General features: G+C 45.5%; 2 protein-coding genes across 2 annotated transcripts in view; both read right to left on the bottom strand.

Moving 5' to 3' along the window:
- The window catches only part of tmem106c (transmembrane protein 106C), a 15,618-nt gene extending 4,172 nt beyond the window's left edge, over nt 1-11,446 (bottom strand). Inside the window, exons 1-5 of the mRNA XM_084446275.1 lie at nt 11,366-11,446; nt 11,070-11,325; nt 10,251-10,314; nt 4,813-4,972; nt 3,004-3,144 (exon numbers count right to left, since the gene is read on the bottom strand). Of these exons, the coding sequence (XP_084302401.1) occupies nt 3,004-3,144; nt 4,813-4,972; nt 10,251-10,314; nt 11,070-11,289 (585 nt within the window). The 5' untranslated portion in view covers nt 11,290-11,325; nt 11,366-11,446. The remainder of the gene's footprint in view (nt 1-3,003; nt 3,145-4,812; nt 4,973-10,250; nt 10,315-11,069; nt 11,326-11,365) is intronic.
- Nucleotides 11,447-12,540: 1,094 nt separating this feature from the next.
- LOC311315600 (PTB domain-containing engulfment adapter protein 1) overlaps nt 12,541-17,500 on the bottom strand; it is a 7,523-nt gene continuing 2,563 nt past the window's right edge. Inside the window, exons 5-8 of the mRNA XM_084446278.1 lie at nt 17,332-17,469; nt 13,587-13,694; nt 13,176-13,238; nt 12,541-13,033 (exon numbers count right to left, since the gene is read on the bottom strand). Of these exons, the coding sequence (XP_084302404.1) occupies nt 13,031-13,033; nt 13,176-13,238; nt 13,587-13,694; nt 17,332-17,469 (312 nt within the window). The 3' untranslated portion in view covers nt 12,541-13,030. The remainder of the gene's footprint in view (nt 13,034-13,175; nt 13,239-13,586; nt 13,695-17,331; nt 17,470-17,500) is intronic.

The following is a 17,500-nucleotide window of genomic DNA, read 5'->3' as shown; positions in this document are numbered from 1 at the left end:
GTATAGACCAGTATAGACCAGTATAGACCAGTATAGACCAGTATAGACCAGTTAGACCAGTTAGACCAGTATAGACCAGTATAGACCAGTATAGACCAGTTAGACCAGTATGACCAGTATAGACCAGTATAGACCAGTTAGACCAGTATAGACCAGTATAGACCAGTTAGACCAGTATAGACCAGTATAGACCAGTTAGACCAGTATGACCAGTATAGACCAGTATAGACCAGTTAGACCAGTATAGACCAGTTAGACTAGTATAGACCCGTATAGACCAGTTAGACCAGTTAGACCAGTATAGACCAGTATAGACCAGTTAGACCAGTATAGACCAGTTAGACCAGTTAGACCAGTATAGACCAGTTAGACCAGTATAGACCAGTATAGACCAGTATAGACCAGTTAGACCAGTATAGACTAGTATAGACCAGTATAGACCAGTATAGACCAGTTAGACCAGTATAGACCAGTATAGACCAGTATATACCAGTTAGACCAGTATAGACCAGTTAGACCAGTATAGACCAGTATAGACCAGTATAGACCAGTTAGACCAGTATAGACTAGTATAGACCAGTATAGACCAGTATAGACCAGTTAGACCAGTATAGACCAGTATAGACCAGTATAGACCAGTTAGACCAGTATAGACCAGTTAGACTAGTATAGACCAGTATAGACCAGACTAGTAGAGAGAGAGAGAGTAGAGAGAGAGAGAGAGAGTAGAGAGAGAGTAGAGAGAGAGAGTAGAGAGAGAGAGTAGAGAGAGAGAGAGAGTAGAGAGAGAGAGTAGAGAGAGAGAGTAGAGAGAGAGAGTAGAGAGAGAGTAGAGAGAGAGTAGAGAGAGAGAGTAGAGAGAGAGTAGAGAGAGAGAGGAGAGAGTAGAGAGTGAGTAGAGAAAGAGAGAGAGTAGAGAGTGAGTAGAGAAAGAGAGAGAGTAGAGAGAGAGTAGAGAGAGAGAGTAGAGAGAGAGTAGAGAGAGAGAGTAGAGAGTAGAGAGAGAGAGTAGAGAGAGAGAGTAGAGAGAGAGAGAGAGTAGAGAGTAGAGAGAGAGAGTAGAGAGAGAGTAGAGAGAGAGAGTAGAGAGAGAGTAGAGAGAGAGAGTAGAGAGAGAGTAGAGAGAGAGAGGAGAGAGTAGAGAGAGAGAGGAGAGAGTAGAGAGTGAGTAGAGAAAGAGAGAGAGTAGAGAGAGAGAGTAGAGAGAGAGAGTAGAGAGAGAGTAGAGAGAGAGAGTAGAGAGTAGAGAGAGAGAGAGAGAGAGTAGAGAGAGAGAGTAGAGAGAGAGAGTAGAGAGAGTAGAGAGAGAGAGTAGAGAGAGAGAGAGAGAGTAGAGAGAGAGAGAGTAGAGAGAGAGAGTAGAGAGAGAGAGTAGAGAGAGAGAGTAGAGAGAGAGAGTAGAGAGAGAGAGAGAGAGAGAGTAGAGAGAGAGAGAGTAGAGAGAGAGAGTAGAGAGAGAGAGTAGAGAGAGGAGAGAGTAGAGAGAGAGAGAGAGAGAGTAGAGAGAGAGAGTAGAGAGAGAGAGTAGAGAGAGAGAGAGTAGAGAGAGAGAGTAGAGAGAGGAGAGAGTAGAGAGAGAGAGTAGAGAGTAGAGAGAGAGAGAGTAGAGAGTAGAGAGTAGAGAGAGAGAGTAGAGAGAGAGAGTAGAGAGAGGAGAGAGTAGAGAGAGAGAGAGAGAGTAGAGAGAGAGAGTAGAGAGAGAGAGTAGAGAGAGAGAGAGTAGAGAGAGAGAGTAGAGAGAGAGAGAGTAGAGAGAGAGAGAGAGTAGAGAGAGAGAGAGTAGAGAGAGAGTAGAGAGAGAGTAGAGAGAGAGAGTAGAGAGAGAGAGTAGAGAGAGAGAGAGTAGAGAGAGAGAGTAGAGAGAGAGAGTAGAGAGAGAGAGAGTAGAGAGAGAGAGTAGAGAGAGAGAGAGTAGAGAGAGAGAGAGTAGAGAGAGAGAGTAGAGAGAGAGAGTAGAGAGAGGAGAGAGAGAGAGAGTAGAGAGAGAGTAGAGAGAGAGAGTAGAGAGAGAGAGTAGAGAGAGAGAGTAGAGAGAGAGAGAGTAGAGAGAGAGAGAGAGTAGAGAGAGTAGAGAGAGAGAGAGAGTAGAGAGAGGAGAGAGTAGAGAGAGAGAGTAGAGAGAGAGTAGAGAGAGAGAGTAGAGAGAGAGAGTAGAGAGAGAGAGTAGAGAGAGAGAGAGTAGAGAGAGAGAGAGTAGAGAGAGAGAGAGAGTAGAGAGAGTAGAGAGAGAGAGAGTAGAGAGAGGAGAGAGTAGAGAGAGAGAGAGAGAGAGTAGAGAGAGAGAGAGTAGAGAGAGGAGAGAGTAGAGAGAGAGAGAGAGGAGAGAGTAGAGAGAGAGAGAGTAGAGAGTAGAGAGAGAGAGTAGAGAGAGAGAGTAGAGAGACAGTAGAGAGAGAGAGAGTAGAGAGAGAGAGAGAGAGGAGAGAGAGTAGAGAGAGAGAGTAGAGAGAGAGAGTAGAGAGAGAGTAGAGAGAGAGTAGAGAGAGAGAGTAGAGAGAGAGTAGAGAGAGAGAGGAGAGAGTAGAGAGTGAGTAGAGAAAGAGAGAGAGTAGAGAGAGAGAGTAGAGAGAGAGAGTAGAGAGAGAGTAGAGAGAGAGAGTAGAGAGAGAGTAGAGAGAGAGAGTAGAGAGTAGAGAGAGAGAGAGAGAGAGTAGAGAGTAGAGAGAGAGAGTAGAGAGAGAGAGTAGAGAGAGAGAGTAGAGAGAGAGAGTAGAGAGAGAGAGAGAGAGAGTAGAGAGAGAGAGAGTAGAGAGAGGAGAGAGTAGAGAGAGAGAGTAGAGAGAGAGTAGAGAGAGAGAGAGTAGAGAGAGAGAGAGTAGAGAGAGAGAGTAGAGAGAGTAGAGAGAGAGAGAGAGAGAGTAGAGAGAGAGTAGAGAGGATAGAGTAGAGAGAGGAGAGAGTAGAGAGAGAGAGAGTAGAGAGAGAGAGTAGAGAGAGTAGAGAGAGAGAGAGTAGAGAGAGAGAGAGTAGAGAGAGCATCGCTGTGTCCAGGCCCTGCAGCACCTGTCTCTGTCCGAGGGGCTGGATGGTCAGGATGTTGTCCAGCTGCTGGGTCCCGATGACCGTCTTCATGTAGAGAACCTGACAGCTGACGCTCTCCACCAGCACCGTGAAGAAGTTGGGGTTACTGAAGTTCAACGAGCTCTGGAGCACAGGAGAGACCGACACGAGAGAGACCAGGAGGGGAGAGAGATGAGGAGAGGAGAGACCGACACGAGAGAGACAAGGAGGGGAGAGAGACGAGGAGAGGACAGAGACAGACAGGAGAGAGACAAGGAGGGGAGAGAGACGAGGAGAGGACAGAGACAGACAGGAGAGAGACAAGGAGGGGAGAGAGACAAGGAGAGGACAGAGACAGACAGGAGAGAGACAAGGAGGGGAGAGAGACAGGAGAGGAGAGAGAGAGGAGAGGAGAGAGAGACAGAGACAAACAGGAGAGAGACAAGGAGGGGAGAGAGACAGGAGAGGAGAGAGAGACAGAGACAGACAGGAGAGAGACAAGGAGGGGAGAGAGACAGGAGAGGAGAGAGACAAGGAGGGGAGAGAGACAGGAGAGGAGAGAGACAAGGAGGGGAGAGAGACAGGAGGGGAGAGAGACAGGAGAGGAGAGAGAGACAGAGACAGACAGGAGAGAGACAAGGAGGGGAGAGAGACAGGAGAGGAGAGAGACAAGGAGGGGAGAGAGACAGGAGAGGAGAGAGAGAGGAGAGGAGAGAGAGACAGAGACAGACAGGAGAGAGACAAGGAGGGGAGAGAGACAGACAGGAGAGAGACAAGGAGGGGAGAGAGACAGGAGAGGAGAGAGAGACAGAGACAGACAGGAGAGAGACAAGGAGGGGAGAGAGACAGACAGGAGAGAGACAGGAGAGGAGAGAGAGAGGAGAGGAGAGAGAGACAGACAGGAGAGAGACAAGGAGGGGAGAGAGACAAGGAGGGGAGAGAGAGAGGAGAGGAGAGAGAGACAGAGACAGACAGGAGAGAGACAAGGAGGGGAGAGAGACAGGAGAGGAGAGAGAGACAGAGACAAACAGGAGAGAGACAAGGAGGGGAGAGAGACAGGAGAGGAGAGAGAGACAGAGACAGACAGGAGAGAGACAAGGAGGGGAGAGAGACAGGAGAGGAGAGAGAGACAGAGACAGACAGGAGAGAGAGACAGAGACAGATAGGAGAGAGAAAGACCGGAGAGGAGAGCGAGACGGGAGAGAGGAGAAGAGAGAGAGAGACAAGAGGAGAGAGAAGAGAGGGAGAGGTGAGTGGTCAACTTCTCATCTCATGTTATCTAGCTAGCCAAGGAGGCCATTCAATCCTATTACAGGACATCATACTAGATCTACACATCATATTACAGGACATCATACTAGATCTACACATCATATTAAAGGGCATCATAGTAGATCTACACATCATATTACAGGGCATCATACTAGATCTACACATCATATTACAGGGCATCATAGTAGATCTACACATCATATTACAGGGCATCATAGTAGATCTACACATCATATTATAGGGCATCATAGTAGATCTACACATCATATTACAGGGCATCATAGTAGATCTACACATCATATTACAGGACATCATACTAGATCTACACATCATATTACAGGGCATCATAGTAGATCTACACATCATATTACAGGACATCATAGTAGATCTAACATCATATTACAGGGCATCATAGTAGATCTAACATCATATTACAGGGCATCATACTAGATCTACACATCATATTACAGGGCATCATAGTAGATCTACACATCATATTACAGGACATCATAGTAGATCTACACCAGGCGTCAGTCTCACCGTCATGTTCATGAGGACCCTCATGTTGCGGTTGTCAAACTGCACCATCACCGATCGTATCCCATCATCCTCCACCACCACGGAGCGAGGGAACAGGAAGAAGGCCACCAGCGAGGACGCCAGCAGGCACAGCACGGCCGAGAGCACCACATACTGCTTCCTGTAGGCAGAGCCCTCCTCTCAACTTCCTTCTTCCAAAACACAACAGCCTCACAAATATTACTTGACTAAGGAATGTACTGGTTTTCTACTCTAAATGGTGCATTGGGAGTTGGAAATCTGGTCATAAATGATTTAATTAAATGAGTAGTTTGGTATTTAGCATCATAAGCCGTGTTATGTGGTTATTTACCATCATATGCTGTCCAACGGTCCATGTCAACATTTTAACAGACTTTGCACTCTTGAGATATTCGTGCTCATTGCTCAAGTACACAGTGGATCTCTATGGGCTTATCTGCTCCTAGAGAAGCATCAGCTGAGCTTATAATGGATCTGGGGCAGATATATGGACATAGAGACCCTTGTGTCCCTCTCAATGAGTCCTGATACGCCCATAGAGACCCTTGTGTCCCTCTCAATGAGTCCTGATACGCCCATAGAGACCCTTGTGTCCCTCTCAATGAGTCCTAATACGCCCATAGAGACCCTTGTGTCCCTCTCAATGAGTCCTGATACGCCCATAGAGACCCTTGTGTCCCTCTCAATGAGTCCTAATACGCCCATAGAGACCCTTGTGTCCCTCTCAATGAGTCCTAATACGCCCAGAGACCCTTGTGTCCCTCTCAATGAGTCCTGATACGCCCATAGACCCTTGTGTCCCTCTCAATGAGTCCTAATACGCCCATAGAGACCCTTGTGTCCCTCTCAATGAGTCCTGATACGCCCATAGAGACCCTTGTGTCCCTCTCAATGAGTCCTGATACGCCCATTGAGTCCTACTCAGCTGTGACATGAGCAATGAGCACTAATACCTCAAGAGTCTGGCCAGGTTTCTATATGGAGCGTTATACAGTAGGACCCCACTCATCCGAACTTCAGAGATCCGAACCTCCCAGTCTACCGGACAGGCTTAAAAAAAGTTTTTTTTTTTTTTTGCCTGCTATCTGGTTACTGGTGGGATTTTCATTACAGTACTGTATCCTGTTGTGAATAAAAACAGAACTGTATGTAGACCTACATGTTGCCTGTAGGCTGTAGCCTACTGTCACGTTTCATTTCTTTGTTACTTTAATGTCGAGCATAAAACGCAAACGAGTCTGCTGCGCGAGAGCTGCATTCCTTGGTAGCCAGAAAGCGCGTCAGCAACCTGAAGCAGAGGAGCATCGAGTCATTATTCGTTCCCAGTTAATGGACTTCAGGAACACAGACGTGTTGTGGGCATGTAGATTAGCCTACTAGACCTACTGTATTTGTTAAATAATAATAGCCTACAGCCTAGGCCACGTTAGCCGACATCGGTTGTTTTAGAGACTTTCTTTTAGGCTACAATAGCCTAAGACACGACAACTTGTCTCTCATTTCATTTATTTATTTCTTGATTATCAATTGTTCTAATGTTGGGTTGTTTTTAGGCTATACCATTTTGTTCTGCGAATACAGTAGCCTATCGATGCAGCGTACGCCTCATTTGAGAATAAAGTACTGTATTTGATCAAAGCATGCACTCAAGTGGACATTCGGTTATTTTATTATAGGCTACTGTAGGTCTATTATAGGCTAGGCTATATGAGTTTAGTTGGCTATTTGATTGCAATTTTGATGCATTTTCACAAGTAATTAAGGGTATTTATTGGTCTATATGAAACAAGTATACCACTTATTGAATTTGGTGCATTTTAACATATGTTTCAGTCATCCGGACATTTCAGAGATACGAACGACCTTCGGTCCCGTTGGGTTCGGATAAGTGGGGTCTTACTGTATATGATATTGAGCCCTTATAACGGGGCTTCTGAGGGTATATATGATTGAGCCCTTATAACGGGGCTTCTGAGGGTATATATGATTGAGCCCTTATAACAGGGCTTCTGAGGGTATATATGATAGTGAGCCCTTATAACGGGGCTTCTGATGGTATATATGATAGTGAGCCCTTATAACAGGGCTTCTGAGGGTATATATGATATTGAGCCCTTATAACAGGGCTTCTGAGGGTATATATGATATTGAGCCCTTATAACGGGGCTTCTGAGGGTATATATGATATTGAGCCCTTATAACGGGGCTTCTGATGGTATATATGATAGTGAGCCCTTATAACAGGGCTTCTGAGGGTATATATGATATTGAGCCCTTATAACGGGGCTTCTGAGGGTATATATGATATTGAGCCCTTATAACGGGGCTTCTGAGGGTATATATGATATTGAGCCCTTATAACGGGGCTTCTGAGGGTATATATGATATTGAGCCCTTATAACGGGGCTTCTGAGGGTATATATGATATTGAGCCCTTATAACGGGGCTTCTGAGGGTATATATGATATTGAGCCCTTATAACAGGGCTTCTGAGGGTATATATGATTGAGCCCTTATAACAGGGCTTCTGAGGGTATATATGATATTGAGCCCTTATAACAGGGCTTCTGATGGTATATATGATAGTGAGCCCTTATAACAGGGCTTCTGAGGGTATATATGATTGAGCCCTTATAACAGGGCTTCTGAGGGTATATATGATATTGAGCCCTTATAACAGGGCTTCTGAGGGTATATATGATTGAGCCCTTATAACAGGGCTTCTGAGGGTATATATGATATTGAGCCCTTATAACAGGGCTTCTGAGGGTATATATGATATTGAGCCCTTATAACGGGGCTTCTGAGGGTATATATGATATTGAGCCCTTATAACGGGGCTTCTGAGGGTATATATGATATTGAGCCCTTATAACGGGGCTTCTGAGGGTATATATGATATTGAGCCCTTATAACGGGGCTTCTGAGGGTATATATGATATTGAGCCCTTATAACAGGGCTTCTGAGGGTATATATGATTGAGCCCTTATAACAGGGCTTCTGAGGGTATATATGATTGAGCCCTTATAACAGGGCTTCTGAGGGTATATATGATATTGAGCCCTTATAACAGGGCTTCTGATGGTATATATGATATTGAGCCCTTATAACGGGGCTTCTGAGGGTATATATGATATTGAGCCCTTATAACGGGGCTTCTGATGGTATATATGATATTGAGCCCTTATAACAGGGCTTCTGATGGTATATATGATAGTGAGCCCTTATAACAGGGCTTCTGAGGGTATATATGATATTGAGCCCTTATAACAGGGCTTCTGAGGGTATATATGATTGAGCCCTTATAACGGGGCTTCTGAGGGTATATATGATATTGAGCCCTTATAACGGGGCTTCTGATGGTATATATGATAGTGAGCCCTTATAACAGGGCTTCTGAGGGTATATATGATATTGAGCCCTTATAACGGGGCTTCTGAGGGTATATATGATATTGAGCCCTTATAACGGGGCTTCTGAGGGTATATATGATATTGAGCCCTTATAACGGGGCTTCTGAGGGTATATATGATATTGAGCCCTTATAACAGGGCTTCTGATGGTATATATGATTGAGCCCTTATAACAGGGCTTCTGAGGGTATATATGATTGAGCCCTTATAACAGGGCTTCTGAGGGTATATATGATTGAGCCCTTATAACAGGGCTTCTGAGGGTATATATGATTGAGCCCTTATAACGGGGCTTCTGAGGGTATATATGATTGAGCCCTTATAACAGGGCTTCTGATGGTATATATGATTGAGCCCTTATAACAGGGCTTCTGATGGTATATATGATTGAGCCCTTATAACAGGGCTTCTGAGGGTATATATGATTGAGCCCTTATAACAGGGCTTCTGAGGGTATATATGATTGAGCCCTTATAACAGGGCTTCTGAGGGTATATATGATTGAGCCCTTATAACGGGGCTTCTGAGGGTATATATGATTGAGCCCTTATAACAGGGCTTCTGAGGGTATATATGATAGTGAGCCCTTATAACAGGGCTTCTGAGGGTATATATGATATTGAGCCCTTATAACAGGGCTTCTGAGGGTATATATGACTGAGCCCTTATAACGGGGCTTCTGAGGGTATATATGATATTGAGCCCTTATAACAGGGCTTCTGAGGGTATATATGATTGAGCCCTTATAACAGGGCTTCTGAGGGTATATATGATTGAGCCCTTATAACAGGGCTTCTGAGGGTATATATGATATTGAGCCCTTATAACAGGGCTTCTGATGGTATATATGATTGAGCCCTTATAACAGGGCTTCTGAGGGTATATATGATTGAGCCCTTATAACAGGGCTTCTGAGGGTATATATGATATTGAGCCCTTATAACAGGGCTTCTGATGGTATATATGATTGAGCCCTTATAACAGGGCTTCTGAGGGTATATATGATTGAGCCCTTATAACAGGGCTTCTGAGGGTATATATGATATTGAGCCCTTATAACAGGGCTTCTGATGGTATATATGATTGAGCCCTTATAACAGGGCTTCTGAGGGTATATATGATTGAGCCCTTATAACGGGGCTTCTGAGGGTATATATGATTGAGCCCTTATAACAGGGCTTCTGATGGTATATATGATTGAGCCCTTATAACAGGGCTTCTGAGGGTATATATGATTGAGCCCTTATAACAGGGCTTCTGAGGGTATATATGATAGTGAGCCCTTATAACAGGGCTTCTGAGGGTATATATGATTGTGAGCCCTTATAACAGGGCTTCTGAGGGTATATATGATAGTGAGCCCTTATAACAGGGCTTCTGAGGGTATATATGATTGTGAGCCCTTATAACAGGGCTTCTGAGGGTATATATGATTGAGCCCTTATAACAGGGCTTCTGAGGGTATATATGATTGTGAGCCCTTATCGTTATATATGATAGTGAGCCCTTATAACAGGGCTTCTGAGGGTATATATGATTGAGCCCTTATAACAGGGCTTCTGAGGGTATATATGATTGTGAGCCCTTATCGTTATATATGATTGTGAGCCCTTATCGTTATATATGATAGTGAGCCCTTATAACAGGGCTTCTGAGGGTATATATGATTGAGCCCTTATAACAGGGCTTCTGAGGGTATATATGATTGAGCCCTTATAACAGGGCTTCTGAGGGTATATATGATTGAGCCCTTATAACAGGGCTTCTGAGGGTATATATGATTGAGCCCTTATAACAGGGCTTCTGAGGGTATATATGATAGTGAGCCCTTATAACAGGGCTTCTGAGGGTATATATGATTGAGCCCTTATAACAGGGCTTCTGAGGGTGTATATGATTGTGAGCCCTTATCGTTATATATGATTGTGAGCCCTTATAACCCTTCTGAGGGTCAGTACCAGACTGCCCGTCCAGGGCGGCGCCGTCGAGGCGGACGGACTCACGTTCTCTGAGGCTGGAGTCTCTGGTCGCTGTACGGGATCAACGCCACCAGCTCATTCACCTGCTCTGGAGAACCACACACACACAGCATGGGCGCACACACACACACACACACACACACACACACACACACACACACCCACACACACCCACACACACACACACATATATTTACAATCATATACAGCATTTTCACAGACTTTACATTCTTGAGATATTAGTGCTCAATTCTCGTGTCACAGCTGAGGACACAACGGATCTCTATGGGCATATAAGGGTCATGGCCCATACATATCCACTACTTAGCTCTGACATAATCTATCTACACTTCTTTCTCAAGAGTGTTAAAGGATCTTTAGAAACGTCTTTAGACACGAAATAGCTTCCTCACTTGCTCCAGCACGCATGCACACAGCGTGCTGGAGCAATGATTGCGCGCTGTGCGCATGCGTGCTGGAGCAAGTGGGGAAGCTATTTCGTTTCTAAAGACGTTTCTAAAGATCATATTACAGAGGCATTTGAAATACCACAACAGGCCTATGCTCTCTATGTAAGCACAACTAGCGATTCATAAAGACAGATTGATGAAAACAACCGTTTCGCGGCAGAAAATAGATTTTTTAGAAGCTGCATTCTCAGTGCCCCGTCCGCCGCCATTACATGGATATACTGGCTCGCGCTGGATTTTAAATTTCTTCTACAGGCCTCCGAACTACACCAAAGTGATCTCATGAGTCAAACGTCTTATAATATGCTGTAAATAAGGTCCAGGTTGTCAAAAACGAGCATTGTCCTTTAAACAGGATTGGGGGGGGTCTCACCTGACGGGAGGCGCCCGGTGCCTTGGCACGTCGGGCAGGTGATGCTGTCCCTGCCGGTGAACTCAACATACGGGAACTGCGCGATGTCTTCCTGTCGGACCAGCCCGTCCAGAGAGTTATCGTCCCCGTCCTCGTCCTTGTTGTCCCCGCGGCGGCCCGGGGCCCCGGGGTCTGGGTACAGCAGGAGCGCGCTCCCGCGACGGGACCACTGAGCGCCCATGACCAGGATCAGCGAGCAGAGGATCAGACAACCTCTCTCTCCTCCACAGGATCAGACGAGCAGAGGATCAGACAACCTCTCTCTCTCTCCTCCACTAGAGCAGACTACCTCTCTCTCCTCCACAGGATCAGACGAGCAGAGGATCAGACTACCTCTCTCTCCTCCACAGGCAGAGGACAGTCGGGTCAGGAGACAGAGAGCTGGTGGAAAGGGACAGAGGACAACTTGTTCGCTGAGCAAGCAGATCTATCTGCCCAAGCAGTCGGTATATTAACCAGGCGAGGCAGAAAGCTTCTCTAGAGCTGCGACGCGGCGGGATGTCCCAACAGAGGCACCGTCTGATCCTGGAGAGATCTGTTCACAGCGGTAGGCTAATATCTGATGGAGCAGTTCAATAGAAACGTGTATTTCTGTGATAGTTGTGGACACTCACGTTGCCGTTCCCGTGATATCTGCTCTGAATGTTGTTCTTCCGACTCGCCTCTTTGTCTCCTCCAGTCGACTCACCTCTGCCCCCTAGTGCCGTGGAGGACGTTACACACACTGAACTCGCAAAATTCAGTGTCGCACACTAAACAGCCAGGTGAAAAGGTTAATCAATCAATCAATCAATCAATCAAAGCTTTATTTATATAGCGCATTTCATACCCAGAGGCAACACAATGCTCTTTACAGAGAACAAGGGAGGAGGGCATACGACCCACCCCTACATATTCCAGAGGGAAGCAAAAAAACAGTAATCACCCGGGGGCCAGATAAGTGAACTGTAAAAATTCTTCCCTGACCCCTCTCAACAAGGCGAGAACACTTATAAAGCAATACATTACATTGAATTACATTTCAGAGTGAGAGAGGCTAAAAGCATCATAGGAGAGAGAATATTCTACGGACATGCTACTTCATCCACAGTAGACACAGGGGTATCTATCGGACTTCGGGAGGTCTGCTGGTGACAGTTATAACACTAGTCTGACTTCTGCTTGAAGACAAGGTAACAATGTGACAGATGCGCGGGGAGTCCCCATTGGATTTCAAGTCCAACGCCTTAACCACTCGGCCATCGCAGCCTAACACTGGCTGTTTAGTGTCGCACGCTAAACAGCCAGGTGAAAAGGTTAATGACTTCATAGCAACACAATCCTGGACTTGGGGGTTTAGTTTTCGACGCTCATTGTCTGTAACTCAGCAAGATTACATTATCCTGATCATAAGAGACAAAAAGATTCTGAAGCTGACAATATTATTGCTTTATTCAAATTTCAGTTAGAAAACATTGAATCTCTACTGAGCAGGTGTGATGGCTAGGTTGGTGTGGTGTGTTCAGACATATCTCTACTGAGCAGGTGTGATGGCTAGGTGGTGAGTTCAGACATATCTCTACTGAGCAGGTGTGATGGCTAGGTGGTGAGTTCAGACATATCTCTACTGAGCAGGTGTGATGGCTAGGTTGGTGTGGTGTGTTCAGACATATCTCTACTGAGCAGGTGTGATGGCTAGGTGGTGTGTTCAGACATATCTCTACTGAGCAGGTGTGATGGCTAGGTGGTGAGTTCAGACATATCTCTACTGAGCAGGTGTGATGGCTAGGTTGGTGTGGTGTGTTCAGACATATCTCTACTGAGCAGGTGTGATGGCTAGGTGGTGAGTTCAGACATATCTCTACTGAGCAGGTGTGATGGCTAGGTGGGTGTGGTGTGTTCAGACATATCTCCTGTTCTTCATCTGCTGGACCTCGTCATCTTCACTGTGAGGGATGAAGAGCAAACAGGGGAATGAAAAGGTGTGTGTGTGTGTGTGTGTGTGTGTGTGTGTGTGTGTGTGTGTGTGTGTGTGTGTGTGTGTGTCTGTGTGTGTGTATGTGTGTGTGTGTGTCTGTTCTCTCTCACATCTCTAGGCTGTGAACTGAGCCTCCTCTTCAGTTCTTCGTTCTCTCTCTGTAAGACTTTATTCTGCAACAGAACAGGAAGTCACAAGGTCAACGTTGGGGTCGCCTTGTCCACGTTCAGAAGGACTGTTCTCTCCAATCCAGAGAGATAAAGTGAGCTGAGCTGCAAAATGATGCCCCTGGTTCAAACCCACTGACACACAGTATAGAGGCTGGAAGGTTCTGGATGTTGGGTTAGGGTTAGGGTCACCCAGTATAGAGGCTGGAAGGTTCTGGGTGTTGGGTTAGGGTTAGGGTCACCCAGTATAGAGGCTGGAATGTTCTGGGTGTTGGGTCAGGGTTAGGGTCACACAGTATAGAGGCTGGAAGGTTCTGGATGTTGGGTTAGGGTTAGGGTTAGGGTTAGACCCACCTTGTGTCTGAGCGCCTCCACCACCAGGTCCCGCCCCCCTCTCTGCAGGCTCTGCTCCTTCCTGGAGGCCCTGAACGCGTCTCCCACCACCGACACCAGGAGGTGGGCCTGCACACGAGCACGGGGAGACCGGTTAGAGACCAGCCTCGTAAGCACGGGGAGACCGGTTAGAGACCAGCCTCGTAAGCACGGGGAGACCGGTTAGAGACCAGCCTCGTAAGCACGGGGAGACCGGTTAGAGACCAGCCTCGTAAGCACGGGGAGACCGGTTAGAGACCAGCCTCGTAAGCACGGGGAGACCGGTTAGAGACCAGCCTCGTAAGCACGGGGAGACCGGTTAGAGACCAGCCTCGTAAGCACGGGGAGACCGGTTAGATACCAGCCTCGTAAGCACGGGGAGACCGGTTAGATACCAGCCTCGTGAGACCATCCTCAGTCTGGGTACTCTCCATAGAGAACATTTTGAGCCAGATCAGAAAACAATCTAGCCAATCAGCGCTGGTTCTGAGGAATTTAAAATACAAACAGCTACGCTGGGCGGGTTGATGACAGTGAGGAGAGCGGGTTATTTTTTTCAGATGGTTCATCCAATCACCAGCCAAGTAGTTTTGAAAGTGCCCGCCCTTTTCCAAACAGTTTCCAAAGGAGAGTTCCCAGATGGTGGTCGGTCAGGTTAGTTACACACGGCTATACAACACTATTGCATACAGCCATACCTGTTCACTGTTCTGCCTTTTCTAAACCACAACCAATCACCTCCACCAGGGTTTACCGCACCTCACCGGAACTCAGACCGGGAAAAGCACTGACAACAAACACGTTGACTGTTCCCTGTATAAACAAACATGTTAGACTGTTCCCTGTATAAACACACTCACGTTAGACTGTTCCCTGTATAAACAAACACGTTGACTGTTCCCTGTATAAACACACACATGTTAGACTGTTCCCTGTATAAACACACTCATGTTAGACTGTTCCCTGTATAAACACACTCATGTTAAACTGTTCCCTGTATAAACACACTCATGTTAGACTGTTCCCTGTATAAACACACTCATGTTAGACTGTTCCCTGTATGAACACACTCATGTTAGACTGTTCCCTGTATGAACACACTCATGTTAGACTGTTCCCTGTATAAACACACTCATGTTAGACTGTTCCCTGTATAAACACACTCATGTTAGACTGTTCCCTGTATGAACACACTCATGTTAGACTGTTCCCTGTATGAACACACTCATGTTAGACTGTTCCCTGTATGAACACACTCATGTTAGACTGTTCCCTGTATAAACACACTCATGTTAGACTGTTCCCTGTATGAACACACTCATGTTAGACTGTTCCCTGTATGAACACACTCATGTTAGACTGTTCCCTGTATAAACACACTCATGTTAGACTGTTCCCTGTATGAACACTCATGTTAGACTGTTCCCTGTATGAACACACTCATGTTAGACTGTTCCCTGTATAAACACACATGTTAGACTGTTCCCTGTATGAACACACTCATGTTAGACTGTTCCCTGTATAAACACACTCATGTTAGACTGTTCCCTGTATGAACACACTCATGTTAGACTGTTCCCTGTATAAACACACTCATGTTAGACTGTTCCCTGTATAAACACACTCATGTTAGACTGTTCCCTGTATAAACAAACATGTTAGACTGTTCCCTGTATAAACACACTCATGTTAGACTGTTCCCTGTATGAACACACATGTTAGACTGTTCCCTGTATGAACACACACATGTTAGACTGTTCCCTGTATGAACACACATGTTAGACTGTTCCCTGTATGAACACACTCATGTTAGACTGTTCCCTGTATGAACACACTCATGTTAGACTGTTCCCTGTATGAACACACACATGTTAGACTGTTCCCTGTATAAACACACTCATGTTAGACTGTTCCCTGTATAAACAAACATGTTAGACTGTTCCCTGTATAAACACACTCATGTTAGACTGTTCCCTGTATGAACACACATGTTAGACTGTTCCCTGTATGAACACACTCATGTTAGACTGTTCCCTGTATAAACACACTCATGTTAGACTGTTCCCTGTATAAACACACTCATGTTAGACTGTTCCCTGTATAAACACACTCATGTTAGACTGTTCCCTGTATAAACACACTCATGTTTGACTGTTCCCTGTATAAACACACTCATGTTAGACTGTTCCCTGTATAAACACACATGTTAGACTGTTCCCTGTATGAACACACTCATGTTTGACTGTTCCCTGTATAAACACACTCATGTTAGACTGTTCCCTGTATAAACACACTCATGTTAGACTGTTCCCTGTATGAACACACTCATGTTAGACTGTTCCCTGTATAAACACACTCATGTTAGACTGTTCCCTGTATAAACACACTCATGTTAGACTGTTCCCTGTATGAACAAACATGTTTGACTGTTCCCTGTATGAACACACTCATGTTAGACTGTTCCCTGTATGAACACACTCATGTTAGACTGTTCCCTGTATAAACACACATGTTAGACTGTTCCCTGTATAAACACACATGTTTGACTGTTCCCTGTATAAACACACTCATGTTAGACTGTTCCCTGTATAAACACACTCATGTTAGACTGTTCCCTGTATGAACACACTCATGTTAGACTGTTCCCTGTATAAACACACACATGTTAGACTGTTCCCTGTATGAACACACATGTTAGACTGTTCCCTGTATAAACAAACATGTTAGACTGTTCCCTGTATAAACACACTCATGTTAGACTGTTCCCTGTATAAACACACTCATGTTAGACTGTTCCCTGTATGAACACACTCATGTTAGACTGTTCCCTGTATAAACACACTCATGTTAGACTGTTCCCTGTATGAACACACTCATGTTAGACTGTTCCCTGTATGAACACATGTTAGACTGTTCCCTGTATAAACACACTCATGTTAGACTGTTCCCTGTATGAACACACTCATGTTTGACTGTTCCCTGTATAAACACACTCATGTTTGACTGTTCCCTGTATAAACACACTCATGTTAGACTGTTCCCTGTATGAACACACTCATGTTTGACTGTTCCCTGTATAAACACACTCATGTTAGACTGTTCCCTGTATGAACAAACATGTTAGACTGTTCCCTGTATAAACACACTCATGTTAGACTGTTCCCTGTATAAACAAACATGTTAGACTGTTCCCTGTATAAACACACATGTTAGACTGTTCCCTGTATGAACACACTCATGTTAGACTGTTCCCTGTATAAACACACACATGTTAGACTGTTCCCTGTATAAACACACACATGTTAGACTGTTCCCTGTATAAACACACTCATGTTAGACTGTTCCCTGTATAAACACACTCATGTTAGACTGTTCCCTGTATGAACACACTCATGTTAGACTGTTCCCTGTATGAACACACTCATGTTAGACTGTTCCCTGTATAAACAAACATGTTAGACTGTTCCCTGTATGTGAACACACTCATGTTAGACTGTTCCCTGTATAAACACACTCATGTTAGACTGTTCCCTGTATAAACAAACATGTTAGACTGTTCCCTGTATAAACACACATGTTAGACTGTTCCCTGTATGAACACACTCATGTTAGACTGTTCCCTGTATAAACACACTCATGTTAGACTGTTCCCTGTATGAACACACTCATGTTAGACTGTTCCCTGTATGAACACAGCTCCGTCACAGAGACGAGGGACGGGACTCACAAACTTGCGGCTCTGGAACAGGTAGCAGTGGAACATGTCGGCCGCCGGGTGTTTGGCGATGAAGCCAAAGATCTTGGGGGAGGAGGGGACGACGGCACAGAAGGACACGGACGGGAGGGGACAGGAGTACAGCATGAACTGGGTGACCGGAGGAGGGAGGGGGGAGGAG

The sequence above is a fragment of the Borostomias antarcticus genome, assembly GCF_949987555.1.
Source record: "Borostomias antarcticus genome assembly, chromosome: 11".
Classification (NCBI taxonomy): domain Eukaryota; kingdom Metazoa; phylum Chordata; class Actinopteri; order Stomiiformes; family Stomiidae; genus Borostomias; species Borostomias antarcticus.
Note: the sequence above shows the minus strand (reverse complement) of the source record. Positions and strands in the feature narration are given on the sequence as shown.